A 23,021-nucleotide genomic window follows, 5' to 3' on the forward strand; every position below is an offset into this window, starting at 1 on the left:
GTCACTCTCACCTCACCTCTGGAATTCAGCTCTTTTGTCCATGTTTGGACCAAGGCTGTAATGAGGTCTGGAGCCGAGTGGCCCTGGCGGAATCCAAACTGAGCATCGGTGAGCAGCTTATTGGTGAGGAAATGCCACTTAATAGCACTGTCGATGACACCTTCTATCACTTTGCTGATGATTGAGAGTGGACTGATGGGGTGGTAATTAGCCGGAATGGATTTGTCCTGGATTTGTCCTCATCTGAAGGTACCGCCAGTGGACTAGCATCTGGGAGATCACCAGTGTTCCAGCATCTGGGGAGACCACCAGTGTTCCAGCATCTTGGGAGACCACCAGTGTACTGGCATCTGGGGAGACCACCAGTGTACCAGCATCTGGAGGTACAGACAGTGTACTAGCATCTGGGGAGACCACCACTGTACTAGCATCTGGGGAGACCACCAGTGTACTAGGATCTGGGGAGACCACCAGTGTACTAACATCTGGGGAGACCACCAGAGTACTAGCATCTGGGGAGACCACCAGTGTTCCAGCATCTGGGAAGACCACCAGTGTACTAGCATCTGGGGAGACGACCAGTGTTCCAGCATCTGGGGAGACCAACAGTGTTCCAGCATCTGGGGAGACAACCAGTGTTCCAGCATCTGGGGAGACAACCCCTGTTCCAGCATCTGGGGAGACCACCAGTGTATTGGCATCTGGGGAGACCACCAGTGTACTAACATCTGAGGAGACCACCAGTGTACTAGCATCTGGGGAGAACACCACTGTACTAGCATCTGGGGAGACCACCAGTGTACTAGCATTTGAAGATACAGCCAGTGTAATAGCAACTGGGGAGACCACCACTGTAATAGCAACTGGGGAGACCACCACTGTACTAGCATCTGGGGAGACCACCACTGTACTAGCATCTGGGGAGACCACCAGTGTACTAGCATCTGGAAGTACAGCCAGTGTACTAGCATCTGGGGAGACCACCACTGTACTAGCATCTGGGGAGACCACCACTGTACTCGCATCTCGGGAGACCACCAGTGCACTAGCATCTGGAGGTACAGCCAGTGTACTAGCATCTGGGGAGACCACCAGTGTACTAGCATCTGGAGGTACAGACAGTGTACTAGCATCTGGGGAGACCACCTCTGTACTAGCATCTGGGGAGAACACCAGTGTACTAGCATCTGGAGGTACAGCCAGTGTACGAGCATCTGAGGAGACCACCAGTGTACTAGCATCTGGAGGAACAGCCAGTGTACTAGCATCTGAAGAGACAACCAATGTACTAGCATCTGGGGAGATCACCAGTGTTCCAGCAACTTTTTTTTTATTCATTCACGGGATGTGGGCGTCGCTGGCAAGGCCGGCATTTATTGCCCATCCCTAATTGCCCTCGAGAAGGTGGTGGTGAGCCGCCTTCTTGAACCGCTGCAGTCCGTGTGGTGACGGTTCTCCCACAGTGCTGTTAGGAAGGGAGTTCCAGGATTTTGACCCAGCGACAATGAAGGAACGGCGATATATTTCCAAGTCGGGATGGTGTGTGACTTGGAGGGGAACGTGCAGGTGGTGTTGTTCCCATGCGCCTGCTGCCCTTGTCCTTCTAGGTGGTAGAGGTCGCGGGTTTGGGAGGTGCTGTCGAAGAAGCCTTGGGGAGTTGCTGCAGTGCATCCTGTGGATGGTGCACACTGCAGCCACAGTGCGCCGGTGGTGAAGGGAGTGAATTTTTAGGGTGGTGGATGGGGTGCCAATCAAGCGGGCTGCTTTATCTTGGATGGTGTCGAGCTTCTTGAGTGTTGTTGGAGCTGCGCTCATCCAGGCAAGTGGAGAGTATTACATCAAACTCCTGACTTGTGCTTTGTAGATGGTGGAAAGGCTTTGGGGAGTCAAGAGGTGAGTCACTCGCCGCAGAATACCCAGCCTCTGACCTGCTCTTGTAGCCACAGTATTTATATGGCTGGTCCAGTTAAGTTTCTGGTCAATGGTGGGGGATTCGGCGATGGTAATGCCATTGAATGTCAAGGGGAGGTGGTTAGACACTCTCTTGTTGGAGATGGACATTGCCTGGCACTTATCTGGCGCGAATGTTACTTGCCACTTATCAGCCCAAGCCTGGATGTTGTCCAGGTCTTGCTGCATGCAGGCTCGGACTGCTTCATTATCTGAGGGGTTGCGAATGGAACTGAACACTGTGCAGTCATCAGCGAACATCCCCATTTCTGAGCTTATGATGGAGGGAAGGTCATTGATGAAGCAGCTGAAGATGGTTGGGCCCAGGACACTGCCCTGAGGAACACCTGCAGCAATGCCCTGGGGCTGAGATGATTGGCCTCCAACAACCACTACCATCTTCCTTTGTGCTAGGTATGACTCCAGCCACTGGAGAGTTTTCCCCCTGATTCCCATTGACTTCAATTTTACTGGGGAGACAAGCAGCGTACTAGCATCTGGGGAGACCACCAGTGCACTGGCATCTGGGGAGACCACCACTGTACTAGCATCTGGGGAGACCACCAGTGTACTAGCATCTGGGGAGACCACCAGTGTACGAGCATCTGGGGAGACCACCAGAGTATTAGCAACTGGGGAGACCACCAGTGTACTAGCATCTGGGGAGACCACCAGAGTACTAGCATCTGGGGAGACCACCAGTGTACTAGCATCTGGGGAGACCACCAGAGTATTAGCATCTGGGGAGACCACCGGTGCTCCAGCATCTGGGAAGACCACCAGTGTACTAGCATCAGGGGAGGCGACCAGTGTTCCAGAATCTGGGGAGACCAACAGTGTTCCAGCATCTGGGGAGACAACCCCTGTTCCAGCATCTGGGGAGACCACCAGTGCATTGGCATCTGGGGAGACCACCAGTGTACTAGCATCTGGGGAGACCACCAGTGTTCCAGCATCAGGGGAGACCACCAGTGTGTTAGCATTTGAAGGTACAGCCAGTGTAATAGCAACTGGGGAGACCACCACTGTACTAGCATCTGGGGAGACCACCTGTGTACTAGCGTCTGGAGGTACAGCCAGTGTACTAGCATCAGGGGAGACCACCAGTGTACTAGCATCAGGGGAGATCACCAGTGTACGAGCATCTGGGGAGACCACCACTGTACTAGCATCTGGGGAGACCACCACTGTACTAGCATCTGGGGAGACCACCAGTGTACTAGCATCTGGAGGTACAGCCAGTGTACTAGCATCTGGAGAGACCACCAGTGTACTCGCATCTGGAGGGACAGCAAGTGTACTAGCATCTGGGGAGACCACGACTGTACTAGCATCTGGGGAGACCACCACTGTACTAGCATCTGGGGAGACCACCAGTGGACAAGCATGTGGAGGTACAGCCAGTGTACTTGTACCTGGGGAGACCACCACTGTACTAGCATCTGGGGAGATCACTAGTGTTCCAGCATCTGGGGAGACAACCAGTGTACCAGCATCTGGGGAGACCACCAGTGTACTAGCATCTGGGGAGACCACCAGTGTACTAGCATCTGGAGGTACAGCCAGTCTACTAGCATCTGGGGAGACCACCAGTGTACTAGCATCTGGAGGTACCGCCAGTGTACTAGCATCTGCGGAGATCACCAGTCTTCCAGCGTCTGGGGAGACAACCAGTGCACAAGCATCTGGGGGGACCACCAGTGTTCTGGCATCTGGAGGTACAGCCAGTGTACTAGCATCTGGGGAGACCACCACTTTTTTGGCACTTCGGGAGACCACCAGTGTACGAGCATCTGGGGAGACCACCAGTGTACTAGCATCTGGGGAGACCACCAGTGTACCAGCATCTGCGGAGACCACCAGTGTACTAGCATCTGGGTAGACCACCGGTGTTCCAGCATCTGGGGAGACCACCAGTGTACTAGCATCTGTGGAGACCACCAGTGTTCCAGCATCTGGGGAGACCACCAGTGTACTAGCATCTGGGGAATCCACCACTGTACTAGCATCTGCGGAGACCACCAGTGTACTAGCATCTGGGGAGACCACCAGTGTACTAGCATCTGGGGAGACCACCAGTGTACTAGCATCTGGGGAAACCACCAGTGTACTAGTATCTGCGGAGACCACCAGTGTACTAGCATCCGGGGAGACCACCAGTGTACTAGCATCTGGGGAGACCACCAGTGTACTAGCATCCGGGGAGACCACCAGTGTACTAGCAGCTGGGGAGACCACCAGTGTACTAGCATCTGGGGAGACCACCAGTGTACTAGCATCTGGGGAGACCACCAGTGTACTGGCATCTCAAGATACAGCCTGCTTGTGTTGACTGGAGAGAATTGTAACCATGAGAGAAGTGTGACAGCAGATGTTACTTGTTGAACAAAGTACTAGCATCTGGAGGTACAGACAGTGTACTAGCATCTGGGGAGACCACCTCTGTACTAGCATCTGGGAAGACCACCAGTGTACTAGCATCTGGAGGTACAGCCAGTGTACTAGCATCTGGAGAGACCACCAATGTACTAGCATCTGGGGAGATCACCAGTGTTCAAGCAACTGGGGAGACAAGCAGTGCTCCAGCATCTGGGAAGACCACCAGTATACTAGCATCAGGGGAGGCGACCAGTGTTCCAGCATCTGGGGAGACCACCAGTGTACTAGCATCTGGGGAGACCACCAGTGTTCCAGCATCTGGGGAGACCACCAGTGTGTTAGCATTTGAAGGTACAGCCAGTGTAATAGCAACTGGGGAGACCACTGTACTAGCATCTGGGGAGACCACCAGTGTACTAGCATCTGGGGAGACCACCACTGTACTAGCATCTGGGGAGACCACCACTGTGCTAGCAACTGGGGAGACCACCACTGTACTAGCATCTGGGGAGACCACCACTGTACTAGCATCTGGGGAGACCACCAGTGTACTAGCATCTGGAGGTACAGCCAGTGTACAAGCATCTGGGGAGACCACCAGTGTACTCGCATCTGGAGGTACAGAGAGTGTACTTGCATCTGGGGAGACCACCACTGTACTGGCATCTGGGGAGACCACCAGTGTACCAGCATCTGGAGGTACAGCCAGTGTACCAGCATCTGGGGAGACCACCAGTGTACTTGCATATGGAGGAACAGCCAGTGTACTAGCATCTGAAGAGACCACCAGTGTACTAGCATCTGGGGAAACCACCAGTGTACTAGCATCTGGGAAAACCACCAGTGTACTCGCATCTGGGGAGACCACCAGTGTACTAGCATCTGGGGAGACCACCAGTGTTCCAGCATCTGGGGAAACCACCACTGTACTAGCATCTGCGGAGACCACCAGTGTACTAGCATCCGCGGAGACCACCAGTGTACTAGCATCTGGGGAGACCACCAGTGTACTAGCATCTGGGGAGACCACCAGTGTCCTAGCATCTGGGGAGACCACCAGTGTACTAGCATCTGGGGAGACCACCAGTGTACTGGCATCTCAAGATACAGCCTGCTTGTGTTCACTGGAGAGAATTGTAACCATGAGAGAAGTGTGACAGCAGATGTTACTTGTTGAACAAAGTACTAGCATCTGGAGATACAGACAGTGTACTAGCATCTGGGGAGACCACCTCTGTACTAGCTTCTGGGGAGACCACCAGTGTACTAGCATCTGGAGGTACAGCCAGTGTACTAGCATCTGGAGAGACTACCAATGTACTAGCATCTGGGGAGATCACCAGTGTTCCAGCAACTGGGGAGACAAGCAGTGCTCCAGCATCTGGGAAGACCACCAGTGTACTAGCATCAGGGGAGGCGACCAGTGTTCCAGCATCTGGGGAGACCACCAGTGTACTAGCATCTGGGGAGACCACCAGTGTTCCAGCATCTGGGGAGACCACCAGTGTGTTAGCATTTGAAGGTACAGCCAGTGTAATAGCAACTGGGGAGACCACCACTGTACTAGCATCTGGGAAACCACCAGTGTACTAGCATCTGGGGAGACCACCACTGTACTAGCATCTGGGGAGACCACCACTGTGCTAGCAACTGGGGAGACCACCACTGTACTAGCATCTGGGGAGACCACCACTGTACTAGCATCTGGGGAGACCACCCGTGTACTAGCATCTGGAGGACAGCCAGTGTACAAGCATCTGGGGAGACCACCAGTGTACTAGCATCTGGAGGTACAGACAGTGTACTAGCATCTGGGGAGACCACCACTGTACTGGCATCTGGGGAGACCACCAGTGTACCAGCATCTGGAGGTACAGCCAGTGTACTAGCATCTGGGGAGACCACCAGTGTACTTGCATATGGAGGAACAGCCAGTGTGCTAGCATCTGAAGAGACCACCAGTGTACTAGCATCTGGGGAAACCACCAGTGTACTAGCATCTGGGAAAACCACCAGTGTACTCGCATCTGGGGAGACCACCAGTGTACTAGCATCTGGGGAGACCACCAGTGTTCCAGCATCTGGGGAAACCACCACTGTACTAGCATCTGCGGAGACCACCAGTGTACTAGCATCCGCGGAGACCACCAGTGTACTAGCATCTGAAGATACAGCCTGCTTGTGTTGACTGGAGAGAATTGTAACCATGAGAGAAGTGTGACAGCAGATGTTACTTGTTGAACAAAGTACTAGCATCTGGAGATACAGACAGTGTACTAGCATCTGGGGAGACCACCTCTGTACTAGCTTCTGGGGAGACCACCAGTGTACTAGCATCTGGAGGTACAGCCAGTGTACTAGCATCTGGAGAGACTACCAATGTACTAGCATCTGGGGAGATCACCAGTGTTCCAGCAACTGGGGAGACAAGCAGTGCTCCAGCATCTGGGAAGACCACCAGTGTACTAGCATCAGGGGAGGCGACCAGTGTTCCAGCATCTGGGGAGACCAACAGTGTTCCAGCATCTGGGGAGACAACCAGTGTTCCAGCATCTGGGGAGACAACCCCTGTTCCAGCATCTGGGGAGACCACCAGTGTATTGGCATCTGGGGAGACCACCAGTGTACTAGCATCAGGGGAGACCACCAGTGTACTAGCATCTGGGGAGACCACCTGTGTACTAGCATCTGGGGAGACCACCAGTGTTCCAGCATCTGGGGAGACCACCAGTGTGTTAGCATTTGAAGGTACAGCCAGTGTCATAGCAACTGGGGAGACCACCACTGTACTAGCATCTGGGGCGACCACCAGTGTACTAGCATCTGGGGAGACCACCACTGTACTCGCATCTGGGGAGACCACCAGTGTACTAGCATCTGGGAAAACCACCAGTGTACTCGCATCTGGGGAGACCACCAGTGTACTGGCATCTGGAGGTACAGCCAGTGTACTAGCATCTGGGGAGACCACCACTTTTTTGGCACTTCGGGAGACCACCAGTGTACGAGCATCTGGGGAGACCACCAGTGTACTAGCATCTGGGGAGACCACCAGTGTACTAGCATCTGCGGAGACCACCAGTGTACTAGCATCTGGGTAGACCACCGGTGATCCAGCATCTAGGGAGACCACCAGTGTACTAGCATCTGGGGAAACCACCAGTGTACTTGCATCAGGGGAGACCACCAGTGTACTTGCATCTGGGGAGACCACCTGTGTACTAGCATCTGGGGAAACCACCAGTGTACTCGCATTAGGGGAGACCACCAGTGTACTAGCATCTGGGGAGACCACCAGTGTTCCAGCATCTGGGGAGACCACCAGTGTACTAGCATCTGGGGAATCCACCAGTGTACTAGCATCTGCGGAGACCACCAGTGTACTAGCATCTGCGGAGACCACCAGTGTACTAGCATCTGGGGAAACCTCCACTGTACTAGCATCTGGGGAAACCACTACTGTACTAGCATCTGCGGAGACCACCAGTGTACTAGCATCTGGGGAGACCACCAGTGTACTAGCATCTGGGGAGACCACCAGTGTACTGGCATCTCAAGATACAGCCTGCTTGTGTTGACTGGAGAGAATTGTAACCATGAGAGAAGTGTGACAGCAGATGTTACTTGTTGAACAAAGTACTAGCATCTGGAGGTGCAGACAGTGTACTAGCATCTGGGGAGACCACCTCTGTACTAGCATCTGGGAAGACCACCAGTGTACTAGCATCTGGAGGTACAGCCAGTGTACTAGCATCTGGAGAGACCACCAATGTACTAGCATCTGGGGAGATCACCAGTGTTCCAGCAACTGGGGAGACAAGCAGTGCTCCAGCATCTGGGAAGTCCACCAGTGTACTAGCATCAGGGGAGGCGACCAGTGTTCCAGCTTCTGGGGAGACCACCAGTTTACTAGCATCTGGGGTGACCACCAGTGTTCCAGCATCTGGGGAGACCACCAGTGTGTTAGCATTTGAAGGTACAGCCAGTGTAATAGCAACTGGGGAGACCACCAGTGTACTAGCATCTGGGGAGACCACCAGTGTACTAGCATCTGGGGAGACCACCAGTGTACTAGCATCTGGGGAGACCATCACTGTACTAGCATCTGGGGAGACCACCACTGTGCTAGCAACTGGGGAGACCACCACTGTACTAGCATCTGGGGAGACCACCACTGTACTAGCATCTGGGGACACCACCAGTGTACTAGCATCTGGAGGTACAGCCAGTGTACAAGCATCTGGGGAGACCACCAGTGTACTCGCATCTGGAGGTACAGACAGTGTACTAGCATCTGGGGAGACCACCACTGTACTGGCATCTGGGGAGATCACCAGTGTACCAGCATCTGGAGGTACAGCCAGTGTACTAGCATCTGGGGAGACCACCAGTGTACTTGCATATGGAGGAACAGCCAGTGTACTAGCATCTGAAGAGACCACCAGTGTACTAGCATCTGGAGGTACAGACAGTGTACTAGCATCTGGGGAGACCACCACTGTACTGGCATCTGGGGAGACCACCAGTGTACCAGCATCTGGAGGTACAGCCAGTGTACTAGCATCTGGGGAGACCACCAGTGTACTTGCATATGGAGGAACAGCCAGTGTGCTAGCATCTGAAGAGACCACCAGTGTACTAGCATCTGGGGAAACCACCAGTGTACTAGCATCTGGGAAAACCACCAGTGTACTCGCATCTGGGGAGACCACCAGTGTACTAGCATCTGGGGAGACCACCAGTGTTCCAGCATCTGGGGAAACCACCACTGTACTATCATCTGCGGAGACCACCAGTGTACTAGCATCCGCGGAGACCACCAGTGTACTAGCATCTGAAGATACAGCCTGCTTGTGTTGACTGGAGAGAATTGTAACCATGAGAGAAGTGTGACAGCAGATGTTACTTGTTGAACAAAGTACTAGCATCTGGAGATACAGACAGTGTACTAGCATCTGGGGAGACCACCTCTGTACTAGCTTCTGGGGAGACCACCAGTGTACTAGCATCTGGAGGTACAGCCAGTGTACTAGCATCTGGAGAGACTACCAATGTACTAGCATCTGGGGAGATCACCAGTGTTCCAGCAACTGGGGAGACAAGCAGTGCTCCAGCATCTGGGAAGACCACCAGTGTACTAGCATCAGGGGAGGCGACCAGTGTTCCAGCATCTGGGGAGACCAACAGTGTTCCAGCATCTGGGGAGACAACCAGTGTTCCAGCATCTGGGGAGACAACCCCTGTTCCAGCATCTGGGGAGACCACCAGTGTATTGGCATCTGGGGAGACCACCAGTGTACTAGCATCTGGGGAGACCACCAGTGTACTAGCATCAGGGGAGACCACCAGTGTACTAGCATCTGGGGAGACCACCTGTGTACTAGCATCTGGGGAGACCACCAGTGTTCCAGCATCTGGGGAGACCACCAGTGTGTTAGCATTTGAAGGTACAGCCAGTGTCATAGCAACTGGGGAGACCACCACTGTACTAGCATCTGGGGCGACCACCAGTGTACTAGCATCTGGGGAGACCACCACTGTACTCGCATCTGGGGAGACCACCAGTGTACTAGCATCTGGGAAAACCACCAGTGTACTCGCATCTGGGGAGACCACCAGTGTACTGGCATCTGGAGGTACAGCCAGTGCAGTAGCATCTGGGGAGACCACCACTTTTTTGGCACTTCGGGAGACCACCAGTGTACGAGCATCTGGGGAGACCACCAGTGTACTAGCATCTGGGGAGACCACCAGTGTACTAGCATCTGCGGAGACCACCAGTGTACTAGCATCTGGGTAGACCACCGGTGATCCAGCATCTAGGGAGACCACCAGTGTACTAGCATCTGGGGAAACCACCAGTGTACTTGCATCAGGGGAGACCACCAGTGTACTTGCATCTGGGGAGACCACCTGTGTACTAGCATCTGGGGAAACCACCAGTGTACTCGCATTAGGGGAGACCACCAGTGTACTAGCATCTGGGGAGACCACCAGTGTTCCAGCATCTGGGGAGACCACCAGTGTACTAGCATCTGGGGAATCCACCAGTGTACTAGCATCTGCGGAGACCACCAGTGTACTAGCATCTGCGGAGACCACCAGTGTACTAGCATCTGGGGAAACCTCCACTGTACTAGCATCTGGGGAAACCACTACTGTACTAGCATCTGCGGAGACCACCAGTGTACTAGCATCTGGGGAGACCACCAGTGTACTAGCATCTGGGGAGACCACCAGTGTACTGGCATCTCAAGATACAGCCTGCTTGTGTTGACTGGAGAGAATTGTAACCATGAGAGAAGTGTGACAGCAGATGTTACTTGTTGAACAAAGTACTAGCATCTGGAGGTGCAGACAGTGTACTAGCATCTGGGGAGACCACCTCTGTACTAGCATCTGGGAAGACCACCAGTGTACTAGCATCTGGAGGTACAGCCAGTGTACTAGCATCTGGAGAGACCACCAATGTACTAGCATCTGGGGAGATCACCAGTGTTCCAGCAACTGGGGAGACAAGCAGTGCTCCAGCATCTGGGAAGTCCACCAGTGTACTAGCATCAGGGGAGGCGACCAGTGTTCCAGCTTCTGGGGAGACCACCAGTTTACTAGCATCTGGGGTGACCACCAGTGTTCCAGCATCTGGGGAGACCACCAGTGTGTTAGCATTTGAAGGTACAGCCAGTGTAATAGCAACTGGGGAGACCACCAGTGTACTAGCATCTGGGGAGACCACCAGTGTACTAGCATCTGGGGAGACCACCAGTGTACTAGCATCTGGGGAGACCACCACTGTACTAGCATCTGGGGAGACCACCACTGTGCTAGCAACTGGGGAGACCACCACTGTACTAGCATCTGGGGAGACCACCACTGTACTAGCATCTGGGGACACCACCAGTGTACTAGCATCTGGAGGTACAGCCAGTGTACAAGCATCTGGGGAGACCACCAGTGTACTCGCATCTGGAGGTACAGACAGTGTACTAGCATCTGGGGAGACCACCACTGTACTGGCATCTGGGGAGATCACCAGTGTACCAGCATCTGGAGGTACAGCCAGTGTACTAGCATCTGGGGAGACCACCAGTGTACTTGCATATGGAGGAACAGCCAGTGTACTAGCATCTGAAGAGACCACCAGTGTACTAGCATCTGGAGGTACAGACAGTGTACTAGCATCTGGGGAGACCACCACTGTACTGGCATCTGGGGAGACCACCAGTGTACCAGCATCTGGAGGTACAGCCAGTGTACTAGCATCTGGGGAGACCACCAGTGTACTTGCATATGGAGGAACAGCCAGTGTACTAGCATCTGAAGAGACCACCAGTGTACTAGCATCTGGGGAAACCACCAGTGTACTAGCATCTGGGAAAACCACCAGTGTACTCGCATCTGGGGAGACCACCAGTGTACTAGCATCTGGGGAGACCACCAGTGTTCCAGCATCTGGGGAAACCACCACTGTACTAGCATCCGCGGAGACCACCAGTGTACTAGCATCTGGGGAGACCACCAGTGTACTAGCATCTGGGGAGACCACCAGTGTCCTAGCATCTGGGGAGACCACCAGTGTACTAGCATCTGGGGAGACCACCAGTGTACTGGCATCTCAAGATACAGCCTGCTTGTGTTGACTGGAGAGAATTGTAACCATGAGAGAAGTGTGACAGCAGATGTTACTTGTTGTACAAAGTACTAGCATCTGGCGATACAGACAGTGTACTAGCATCTGGGGAGACCACCTCTGTACTAGCTTCTGGGGAGACCACCAGTGTACTAGCATCTGGAGGTACAGCCAGTGTACTAGCATCTGGAGAGACTACCAATGTACTAGCATCTGGGGAGATCACCAGTGTTCCAGCAACTGGGGAGACAAGCAGTGCTCCAGCATCTGGGAAGACCACCAGTGTACTAGCATCAGGGGAGGCGACCAGTGTTCCAGCATCTGGGGTGACCACCAGTGTACTAGCATCTGGGGAGACAAGCAGTGCTCCAGCATCTGGGAAGACCACCAGTGTACTAGCATCAGGGGAGGCGACCAGTGTTCCAGCATCTGGGAAGACCACCAGTGTACTAGCATCAGGGGAGGTGACCAGTGTTCCAGCATCTGGGGAGACCACCACTGTACTAGCATCTGGGGAGACCACCAGTGTTCCAGCATCTGGGGAGACCACCAGTGTGTTAGCATTTGAAGGTACAGCCAGTGTAATAGCAACTGGGGAGACCAGCACTGTACTAGCATCTGGGGAGACCACCACTGTACTAGCATCTGGGGAGACCACCACTGTGCTAGCAACTGGGGAGACCACCACTGTACTAGCATCTGGGGAGACCACCACTGTACTAGCATCTGGGGAGACCACCAGTGTACTAGCATCTGGAGGACAGCCAGTGTACAAGCATCTGGGGAGACCACCAGTGTACTAGCATCTGGAGGTACAGACAGTGTACTAGCATCTGGGGAGACCACCACTGTACTGGCATCTGGGGAGACCACCAGTGTACCAGCATCTGGAGGTACAGCCAGTGTACTAGCATCTGGGGAGACCACCAGTGCACTTGCATATGGAGGAACAGCCAGTGTACTAGCATCTGAAGAGACCACCAGTGTACTAGCATCTGGGGAAACCACCAGTGTACTAGCATCTGGGAAAACCACCAGTGTACTCGCATCTGGGGAGACCACCAGTGTACTAGCATCTGGGGAGACCACCAGTGTTCCAGCATCTGGGGAAACCACCACTGTACTCGCATCTGCGGAGACCACCAGTGTACTAGCATCCGGGGAGACCACCAGTGTACTAGCATCTGGGGAGACCACCAGTGTACTAGCATCTGGGGAGACCACCAGTGTACTAGCATCTGCGGAGACCACCAGTGTACTAGCATCTGGGTAGACCACCGGTGATCCAGCATCTAGGGAGACCACCAGTGTACTAGCATCTGGGGAAACCACCAGTGTACTTGCATCAGGGGAGACCACCAGTGTACTTGCATCTGGGGAGACCACCTGTGTACTAGCATCTGGGGAAACCACCAGTGTACTCGCATTAGGGGAGACCACCAGTGTACTAGCATCTGGGGAGACCACCAGTGTTCCAGCATCTGGGGAGACCACCAGTGTACTAGCATCTGGGGAATCCACCAGTGTACTAGCATCTGCGGAGACCACCAGTGTACTAGCATCTGCGGAGACCACCAGTGTACTAGCATCTGGGGAAACCTCCACTGTACTAGCATCTGGGGAAACCACTACTGTACTAGCATCTGCGGAGACCACCAGTGTACTAGCATCTGGGGAGACCACCAGTGTACTAGCATCTGGGGAGACCACCAGTGTACTGGCATCTCAAGATACAGCCTGCTTGTGTTGACTGGAGAGAATTGTAACCATGAGAGAAGTGTGACAGCAGATGTTACTTGTTGAACAAAGTACTAGCATCTGGAGGTGCAGACAGTGTACTAGCATCTGGGGAGACCACCTCTGTACTAGCATCTGGGAAGACCACCAGTGTACTAGCATCTGGAGGTACAGCCAGTGTACTAGCATCTGGAGAGACCACCAATGTACTAGCATCTGGGGAGATCACCAGTGTTCCAGCAACTGGGGAGACAAGCAGTGCTCCAGCATCTGGGAAGTCCACCAGTGTACTAGCATCAGGGGAGGCGACCAGTGTTCCAGCTTCTGGGGAGACCACCAGTTTACTAGCATCTGGGGTGACCACCAGTGTTCCAGCATCTGGGGAGACCACCAGTGTGTTAGCATTTGAAGGTACAGCCAGTGTAATAGCAACTGGGGAGACCACCAGTGTACTAGCATCTGGGGAGACCACCAGTGTACTAGCATCTGGGGAGACCACCAGTGTACTAGCATCTGGGGAGACCACCACTGTACTAGCATCTGGGGAGACCACCACTGTGCTAGCAACTGGGGAGACCACCACTGTACTAGCATCTGGGGAGACCACCACTGTACTAGCATCTGGGGACACCACCAGTGTACTAGCATCTGGAGGTACAGCCAGTGTACAAGCATCTGGGGAGACCACCAGTGTACTCGCATCTGGAGGTACAGACAGTGTACTAGCATCTGGGGAGACCACCACTGTACTGGCATCTGGGGAGATCACCAGTGTACCAGCATCTGGAGGTACAGCCAGTGTACTAGCATCTGGGGAGACCACCAGTGTACTTGCATATGGAGGAACAGCCAGTGTACTAGCATCTGAAGAGACCACCAGTGTACTAGCATCTGGGGAAACCACCAGTGTACTAGCATCTGGGAAAACCACCAGTGTACTCGCATCTGGGGAGACCACCAGTGTACTAGCATCTGGGGAGACCACCAGTGTTCCAGCATCTGGGGAAACCACCACTGTACTAGCATCCGCGGAGACCACCAGTGTACTAGCATCTGGGGAGACCACCAGTGTACTAGCATCTGGGGAGACCACCAGTGTCCTAGCATCTGGGGAGACCACCAGTGTACTAGCATCTGGGGAGACCACCAGTGTACTGGCATCTCAAGATACAGCCTGCTTGTGTTGACTGGAGAGAATTGTAACCATGAGAGAAGTGTGACAGCAGATGTTACTTGTTGTACAAAGTACTAGCATCTGGCGATACAGACAGTGTACTAGCATCTGGGGAGACCACCTCTGTACTAGCTTCTGGGGAGACCACCAGTGTACTAGCATCTGGAGGTACAGCCAGTGTACTAGCATCTGGAGAGACTACCAATGTACTAGCATCTGGGGAGATCACCAGTGTTCCAGCAACTGGGGAGACAAGCAGTGCTCCAGCATCTGGGAAGACCACCAGTGTACTAGCATCAGGGGAGGCGACCAGTGTTCCAGCATCTGGGAAGACCACCAGTGTACTAGCATCAGGGGAGGCGACCAGTTTTCCAGCATCTGGGGAGACCACCAGTGTACTAGCATCTGGGGAGACCACCAGTGTTCCAGCATCTGGGGAGACCACCAGTGTGTTAGCATTTGAAGGTACAGCCAGTGTAATAGCAACTGGGGAGACCACCAGTGTACTAGCATCTGGGGAGACCACCAGTGTACTAGCATCTGGGGAGACCACCACTGTACTAGCATCTGGGGAGACCACCACTGTGCTAGCAACTGGGGAGACCACCACTGTACTAGCATCTGGGGAGACCACCATTGTACTAGCATCTGGGGAGACCACCCGTGTACTAGCATCTGGAGGACAGCCAGTGTACAAGCATCTGGGGAGACCACCAGTGTACTAGCATCTGGAGGTACAGACAGTGTACTAGCATCTGGGGAGACCACCACTGTACTGGCATCTGGGGAGACCACCAGTGTACCAGCATCTGGAGGTACAGCCAGTGTACTAGCATCTGGGGAGACCACCAGTGTACTTGCATATGGAGGAACAGCAAGTGTGCTAGCATCTGAAGAGACCACCAGTGTACTAGCATCTGGGGAAACCACCAGTGTACTAGCATCTGGGAAAACCACCAGTGTACTCGCATCTGGGGAGACCACCAGTGTACTAGCATCTGGGGAGACCACCAGTGTTCCAGCATCTGGGGAAACCACCACTGTACTATCATCTGCGGAGACCACCAGTGTACTAGCATCCGCGGAGACCACCAGTGTACTAGCATCTGAAGATACAGCCTGCTTGTGTTGACTGGAGAGAATTGTAACCATGAGAGAAGTGTGACAGCAGATGTTACTTGTTGAACAAAGTACTAGCATCTGGAGATACAGACAGTGTACTAGCATCTGGGGAGACCACCTCTGTACTAGCTTCTGGGGAGACCACCAGTGTACTAGCATCTGGAGGTACAGCCAGTGTACTAGCATCTGGAGAGACTACCAATGTACTAGCATCTGGGGAGATCACCAGTGTTCCAGCAACTGGGGAGACAAGCAGTGCTCCAGCATCTGGGAAGACCACCAGTGTACTAGCATCAGGGGAGGCGACCAGTGTTCCAGCATCTGGGGAGACCAACAGTGTTCCAGCATCTGGGAAGACAACCAGTGTTCCAGCATCTGGGGAGACAACCCCTGTTCCAGCATCTGGGGAGACCACCAGTGTATTGGCATCTGGGGAGACCACCAGTGTACTAGCATCTGGGGAGACCACCAGTGTACTAGCATCAGGGGAGACCACCAGTGTACTAGCATCTGGGGAGACCACCAGTGTACTAGCATCTGGGGAGACCACCAGTGTTCCAGCATCTGGGGAGACCACCAGTGTGTTAGCATTTGAAGGTACAGCCAGTGTAATAGCAACTGGGGAGACCACCACTGTACTAGCATCTGGGGAGACCACCAGTGTACTAGCATCTGGGGAGACCACCACTGTACTCGCATCTGGGGAGACCACCAGTGTACTAGCATCTGGGAAAACCACCAGTGTACTCGCATCTGGGGAGACCACCAGTGTACTGGCATCTGGAGGTACAGCCAGTGTACTAGCATCTGGGGAGACCACCACTTTTTTGGCACTTCGGGAGACCACCAGTGTACGAGCATCTGGGGAGACCACCAGTGTACTAGCATCTGGGGAGACCACCAGTGTACTAGCATCTGCGGAGACCACCAGTGTACTAGCATCTGGGTAGACCACCGGTGTTCCAGCATCTAGGGAGACCACCAGTGTACTAGCATCTGGGGAAACCACCAGTGTACTTGCATCAGGGGAGACCACCAGTGTAGTTGCATCTGGGGAGACCACCTGTGTACTAGCATCTGGGGAAACCACCAGTGTACTCGCATTAGGGGAGACCACCAGTGTACTAGCATCTGGGGAGACCACCAGTGTTCCAACATCTGGGGAGACCACCAGTGTACTAGCATCTGGGGAATCCACCAGTGTACTAGCATCTGCGGAGACCACCAGTGTACTAGCATCTGCGGAGACCACCAGTGTACTAGCATCTGGGGAAACCACCACTGTACTAGCATCTGGGGAAACCACTACTGTACTAGCATCTGCGGAGACCACCAGTGTACTAGCATCTGGGGAGACCACCAGTGTACTAGCATCTGGGGAGACCACCAGTGTACTGGCATCTCAAGATACAGCCTGCTTGTGTTGACTGGAGAGAATTGTAACCATGAGAGAAGTGTGACAGCAGATGTTACTTGTTGAACAAAGTACTAGCATCTGGAGGTGCAGACAGTGTACTAGCATCTGGGGAGACCACCTCTGTACTAGCATCTGGGAAGACCACCAGTGTACTAGCATCTGGAGGTACAGCCAGTGTACTAGCATCTGGAGAGACCACCAATGTACTAGCATCTGGGGAGATCACCAGTGTTCCAGCAACTGGGGAGACAAGCAGTGCTCCAGCATCTGGGAAGTCCACCAGTGTACTAGCATCAGGGGAGGCGACCAGTGTTCCAGCTTCTGGGGAGACCACCAGTTTACTAGCATCTGGGGTGACCACCAGTGTTCCAGCATCTGGGGAGACCACCAGTGTGTTAGCATTTGAAGGTACAGCCAGTGTAATAGCAACTGGGGAGACCACCAGTGTACTAGCATCTGGGGAGACCACCAGTGTACTAGCATCTGGGGAGACCACCACTGTACTAGCATCTGGGGAGACCACCACTGTGCTAGCAACTGGGGAGACCACCACTGTACTAGCATCTGGGGAGACCACCACTGTACTAGCATCTGGGGAGACCACCAGTGTACTAGCATCTGGAGGTACAGCCAGTGTACAAGCATCTGGGGAGACCACCAGTGTACTCGCATCTGGAGGTACAGACAGTGTACTAGCATCTGGGGAGACCACCACTGTACTGGCATCTGGGGAGATCACCAGTGTACCAGCATCTGGAGGTACAGCCAGTGTACTAGCATCTGGGGAGACCACCAGTGTACTTGCATATGGAGGAACAGCCAGTGTACAAGCATCTGAAGAGACCACCAGTGTACGAGCATCTGGGGAAACCACCAGTGTACTAGCATCTGGGAAAACCACCAGTGTACAAGCATCTGGAGAGACCACCAGTGTACTTGCATATGGAGGAACAGCCAGTGTACTAGCATCTGAAGAGACAACCAATGTACTAGCATCTGGGGAGATCACCAGTGTTCCAGCAACTGGAGAGACCACCAATGTACTAGCATCTGGAGAGACCACCACTGTACTAGCATCTGGGGAGACCACCACTGTACTAGCATCTGGGGCGACTACCACTGTACTAGCAACTGGAGAGACCACCAATGTACTAGCATCTGAAAAGACCACCACTGTACTAGCATCTGGGGAGACCACCACTGTACTAGCATCTGGGGAGACCACCAGTGTACTAGCATCTGGGGAGACCACCACTGTACTAGCATCTGGGGAGACCACCACTGTACTAGCATCTGGGGAGACCACCACTGTACTAGCATCAGGGGAGACCACCACTGTACTAGCAACTGGGGAGACCACCACTGTACTAGCATCTGGGGAGACCACCACTGCACTAGCATCTGGGGAGACCACCAGTGTACTAGCATCTGGGGCGACCACCACTGTACTAGCATCTGGAGGTACAGCCAGGGTACTAGCATCTGGGGAGATCACCAGTGTACTAGCATCTGGAGGGACAGCCAGTGTACTAGCATCTGGGGAGACCACTACTGTACTAGCATCTGGGGAGACCACCACTGTACTAGCATCTGGGGAGACCACCAGTGGACAAGCATCTGGAGGGACAGCCAGTGTACTAGCATCTGGGGAGACCACCAGTGGACAAGCATCTGGAGGTACTGCCAGTTTACTTGTACCTGGGGAGACCACCACTGTACTAGCATCTGGGGAGATCACTAGTGTTCCAGCATCTGGGGAGACAACCAGTGTACTAGCATCTGGGGAGACCACCAGTGTACTAGCATCTGGGGAGACCACCACTGTACTAGCATCTGGAGGTACAGCCAGTGTACTAGCATCTGGGGAGACCACCAGAGTTCCAGCATCTGGGGAGACCACCAGTGTACTAGCATCTGAGGAAACCACCAGTGTACTTGCATCAGGGGAGACCACCAGTGTACTCGCATCAGCGGAGACCACCAGTGTACTAGCATCTGGGGAAACCACCAGTGTACTCGCATCAGGGGAGACCACCAGTGTACTAGCATCTGTGGAGACAACCAGTGTTCCAGCATCTGAGGAGACCACCAGTGTACTAGCATCTGGGGAAACCACCAGTGTACTTGCATCTGGGGAGACCGCCAGTGTACTAGCATCTGGGGAAACCACCAGTGTACTAGCATCTGCGGAGACCACCAGTGTACTAGCATCTGGGGAGACCACCAGTGTACTAGCATCTGCGGAGACCACCAGTGTACTAGCATCTGGGGAGACCACCAGTGTACTAGCATCTGCGGAGACCACCAGTGTACTAGCATCTGGGGAGACCACCAGTGTACTAGCATCTGGGGAGACCACCACTGTACTAGCATCTGCGGAGATCACCAGTGTTCCAGCGTCTGGGGAGACAACCAGTGCACAAGCATCTGGGGAGACCACCAGTGTACTAGCATCTGGGGAGACCACCAGTGTACTGGCATCTGGAGGTACAGCCAGTGTACTAGCATCTGGGGAGACCACCACTTTTTTGGCACTTCGGGAGACCACCAGTGTACTAGCATCTGGGGAGACCACCAGTGTACTAGCATCTGCAGAGACCACCAGTGTACGAGCATCTGGGTAGACCACCAGAGTTCCAGCATCTGGGGAGACCACCAGTGTACTAGCATCTGAGGAAACCACCAGTGTACTTGCATCAGGGGAGACCACCAGTGTACTAGCATCAGGGGAGACCACCTGTGTACTAGCATCTGGGGAAACCACCAGTGTACTCGCATCAGGGGAGACCACCAGTGTACTAGCATCTGAGGAGACCGCCAGTGTACTAGCATCTGGGGAAACCACCAGTGTACTTGCATCTGGGGAGACCACCAGTGTACTAGCATCTGGGGAAACCACCAGTGTACTAGCATCTGCGGAGACCACCAGTGTACTAGCATCTGCGGAGACCACCAGTGTACTAGCATCTGGGGAGACCACCAGTGTACTAGCATCTGGGGAGACCACCAGTGTACTAGCATCTGGGGAGACCACCAGTGTACTAGCATCCGGGGAGACCACCAGTGTACTAGCATCTGGGGAGACCACCAGTGTACTAGCATCTGGGGAAACCACCAGTGTACTAGCATCTGCGGAGACCACCAGTGTACTAGCATCTGGGGAGACCACCAGTGTACTCGCATCTGGGGAGACCACCAGTGTCCTAGCATCTGGGGAGACCACCAGTCTACTAGCATCCGGGGAGACCACCAGTGTACTAGCATCTGGGGAGACCACCAGTGTACTGGCATCTGAAGATACAGCCTGCTTGTGTTGACTGGAGAGAATTGTAACCATGAGAGAAGTGTGACAGCAGATGTTACTTGTTGAACAAAGTACAACAATTGTAAATGGGAGCGGTCCGACTATTATTCTCGAGCTTTTCAGAGGCAAGCGGCTATATGAGTTCTGCTTTTTACTCACTGTACACCAGACGGACAGGACAATGGACAGCAGAGCACAGATATTGTAACACGATCCACAGTCGAAAGCAATGAGCTCAGGGGGAGGTGGGCATTGTCTGGCCTTCACAGAGGAACACTGCCTCATCAGGCTGAAGCAGAAACTCCTTCAGTGACCTGTGCAACCTGCTTCACAAAGACACGAGGAGCCATTAACAGTCGGTGCTTCCCTCTCGGTGGGAGTCAAAGTTAGCACAGCCCTCAGCGTTTATGGCCTTGGTACCTTCCAGGCAGGGAATGGATAGTTTGGGGGGGTAGGCGCAGTGTGCTGTCGATTGTTGCATGAGAGACATCACTGAAGGCCCTTTGTCACATTTCGGGATTGGTTTTGACCATTTTTCCACAGAAAGGATTTGGAAATGAGGTACATTGGGTGGGTGTGGTTTAAATTGATGAGGGTTCACACAGCTGCTTCTTCCTGCAACCACAGGGACAGAGCAGTTTATATATTAATGAGCCAGACACTGAAGGTGTGTTCTTCAGCCACTGGGGACATTAAGCCATTCATGATCTCATTTCCGACTTCTTCCAAACACCCACACCTATTAGCATTGGGGTGACCCTGTTCATTTGAGCCCAGTATGAAGCATCGAGCTAGGATCCATTTGGGGTTGGTTTTAAAGACAGGGGAAGAGATCTGAAGGATAACTGCCTCTCCCCCTCTTCCTGTGGTCCGATTTAACAGAAAGGAAAATGTGTGTGGTTCAGTTTAGTGTGAGGTCTGGTGTGACGGTGAACGATTCCACTGTTTTAAGAGAGGACCAACTAGGTTTAAAGACACAGTCCGTCTGATTCAGTACAAAGGTTGACCAGAAAGGGTAAAGTGAGTTAATTGGGGGGGTAATGTGATGCATTTCGTAATTTTATTTGCTGCGGGAAATGATCCAAAATCAAGTCACAGGCCGGCTTTCAGCTGTTCGTATGTTCTTATGTTACACCAGCTTTCATTGTTCAGGAAAGAAAGCATTTAGTCGTCCAAAAGCCATCGAACACATGGGCTGATCCGTGCAACATCCCCTGGAGGTGCCTGAGCAGATGGCTGCCTGTGTCTTCCCATTGAAAGTGAGTTTGGCCTTTAAAAGTAAGATTGGGGATGAGAACATCTGTCAGTGACAGGCTTCATCCTTTATCCACCGAGTCCTTCAACTGAATCCAATGCAAACCAACGAGGGCCGTAACTACGATGCGGTCACTCGGCGGCTGTGAGTGCAGCAGAACAGAACGCACGTGCGGCCAATGATAAAACACACAGACCCCTGTCCCAAATCCTGGGGGCAGGGTCCTAAACACGATCGGGGGTGGGGGGCACCCACTCCTGTAAGGACTCTTCTGAGGAGCCCACCCCATGTCAGAGGATGTGAGAGTGGCTCTGATAGGGAGACCCCGGAAGTCCATTCCAGGCCAAAGACACATGGTGGTCAATATATCTTCAGCTCCTAAAGGAGCCTCAGGGCAGCTCAGTAAAGGTAACCGGTTACCTCCAGGATCATCGATCTTTGTCCGGGAATCTTCTGGGACCTTTCCAAGGGCCTCAACACAATGCACAATGTTGAGACCTTATTAAGGACATAATGGACAGAATTCCTGGGGAATCAGAGCCGGGGGGGGGGCCTGGTGCTCCAGTCATTGTGGGCTCTCCACCTGTAGATGATCCTGCAGTTATTTACACAGGGCGAGGTAGAAGGAGCCAACTGACTGCTCCCTTTGATCCTGCTGCTGGACCAGCCTTGTTCAAAGAAGGGGATTCAAGTGGTCCCACTGCTAGCTCTGGATCACCTACACTGTGTGATCTCAGCCACATCACGATCCAATCTCCCAACGTTGCAAGAATGTATTGATGCTGGAATGGGAAGATGGCGGGGTCGGGGGAATGAGATCAACTGGGTCAAAGGTTTTCTTAATCCCGCTCTATCTTGTGATCTGGTTACTTGGGCCAAGGTTTTAATAATTAGGACCAAGAGGTGCTAGCAAAGACGATATCTCTCTCACAGGCAGAAATACATCCTGTCCTGTGTATTTGGGCAATCAATGAACAGTTTGAATTCTTAGACTCAAACTGCTGAACTGAGTAAATCTGATACCCCAACACTGTGCCAAAGGCCTGCTCGGCT

General features: G+C 53.3%; 2 protein-coding genes across 2 annotated transcripts in view; both read right to left on the minus strand.

The window, feature by feature from the left end:
• Positions 1-207: 207 nt before the first annotated feature.
• On the minus strand, positions 208-9,209 carry LOC137310889 (uncharacterized). Its single transcript, XM_067978441.1, has 7 exons — positions 8,483-9,209; positions 7,954-8,380; positions 6,135-6,517; positions 4,828-5,319; positions 2,442-3,743; positions 1,020-1,268; positions 208-377 (listed from the first exon to the last, which is right to left on the minus strand). Exons 1-7 carry the CDS (start codon positions 9,207-9,209, stop codon positions 208-210), a joined length of 3,750 nt encoding a protein of 1,249 aa, XP_067834542.1.
• A 22-nt stretch (positions 9,210-9,231) lies between these two features.
• LOC137310890 (mucin-17-like) overlaps positions 9,232-23,021 on the minus strand; it is a 59,327-nt gene continuing 45,537 nt past the window's right edge. Inside the window, exons 4-18 of the mRNA XM_067978442.1 lie at positions 20,587-20,726; positions 19,723-20,322; positions 19,264-19,620; positions 17,968-19,161; positions 17,466-17,865; positions 15,620-16,002; positions 14,973-15,302; positions 14,285-14,830; positions 13,799-14,182; positions 12,787-13,440; positions 12,059-12,496; positions 11,182-11,916; positions 10,696-11,079; positions 9,711-10,337; positions 9,232-9,527 (exon numbers count right to left, since the gene is read on the minus strand). Of these exons, the coding sequence (XP_067834543.1) occupies positions 9,232-9,527; positions 9,711-10,337; positions 10,696-11,079; positions 11,182-11,916; positions 12,059-12,496; positions 12,787-13,440; positions 13,799-14,182; positions 14,285-14,830; positions 14,973-15,302; positions 15,620-16,002; positions 17,466-17,865; positions 17,968-19,161; positions 19,264-19,620; positions 19,723-20,322; positions 20,587-20,726 (7,468 nt within the window). The remainder of the gene's footprint in view (positions 9,528-9,710; positions 10,338-10,695; positions 11,080-11,181; positions 11,917-12,058; positions 12,497-12,786; positions 13,441-13,798; positions 14,183-14,284; positions 14,831-14,972; positions 15,303-15,619; positions 16,003-17,465; positions 17,866-17,967; positions 19,162-19,263; positions 19,621-19,722; positions 20,323-20,586; positions 20,727-23,021) is intronic.

This window comes from Heptranchias perlo, unplaced genomic scaffold (assembly GCF_035084215.1).
Source record: "Heptranchias perlo isolate sHepPer1 unplaced genomic scaffold, sHepPer1.hap1 HAP1_SCAFFOLD_288, whole genome shotgun sequence".
Classification (NCBI taxonomy): Eukaryota; Metazoa; Chordata; class Chondrichthyes; order Hexanchiformes; family Hexanchidae; genus Heptranchias; species Heptranchias perlo.

What these genes read in the sequence shown, in the direction of transcription:
- LOC137310889 (XM_067978441.1), bottom strand. Translation starts at nt 9,209, where the DNA reads ATGGTTACAATTCTCTCCAGTCAACACAAGCAGGCTGTATCTTCAGAT. An exon ending in GGTGGTCTCCCCAGATGCTA is followed by an intron (nt 3,744 to 4,827) that starts GTACAGTGGTGG and finishes TGGTCTCCCCAG; the next exon opens with ATGCTCGTACACTGGTGGTC. An exon ending in GGTGGTCTCCCCAGATGCTA is followed by an intron (nt 1,269 to 2,441) that starts GTACGCTGCTTG and finishes TTGTCTCTTCAG; the next exon opens with ATGCTAGTACACTGGCTGTT.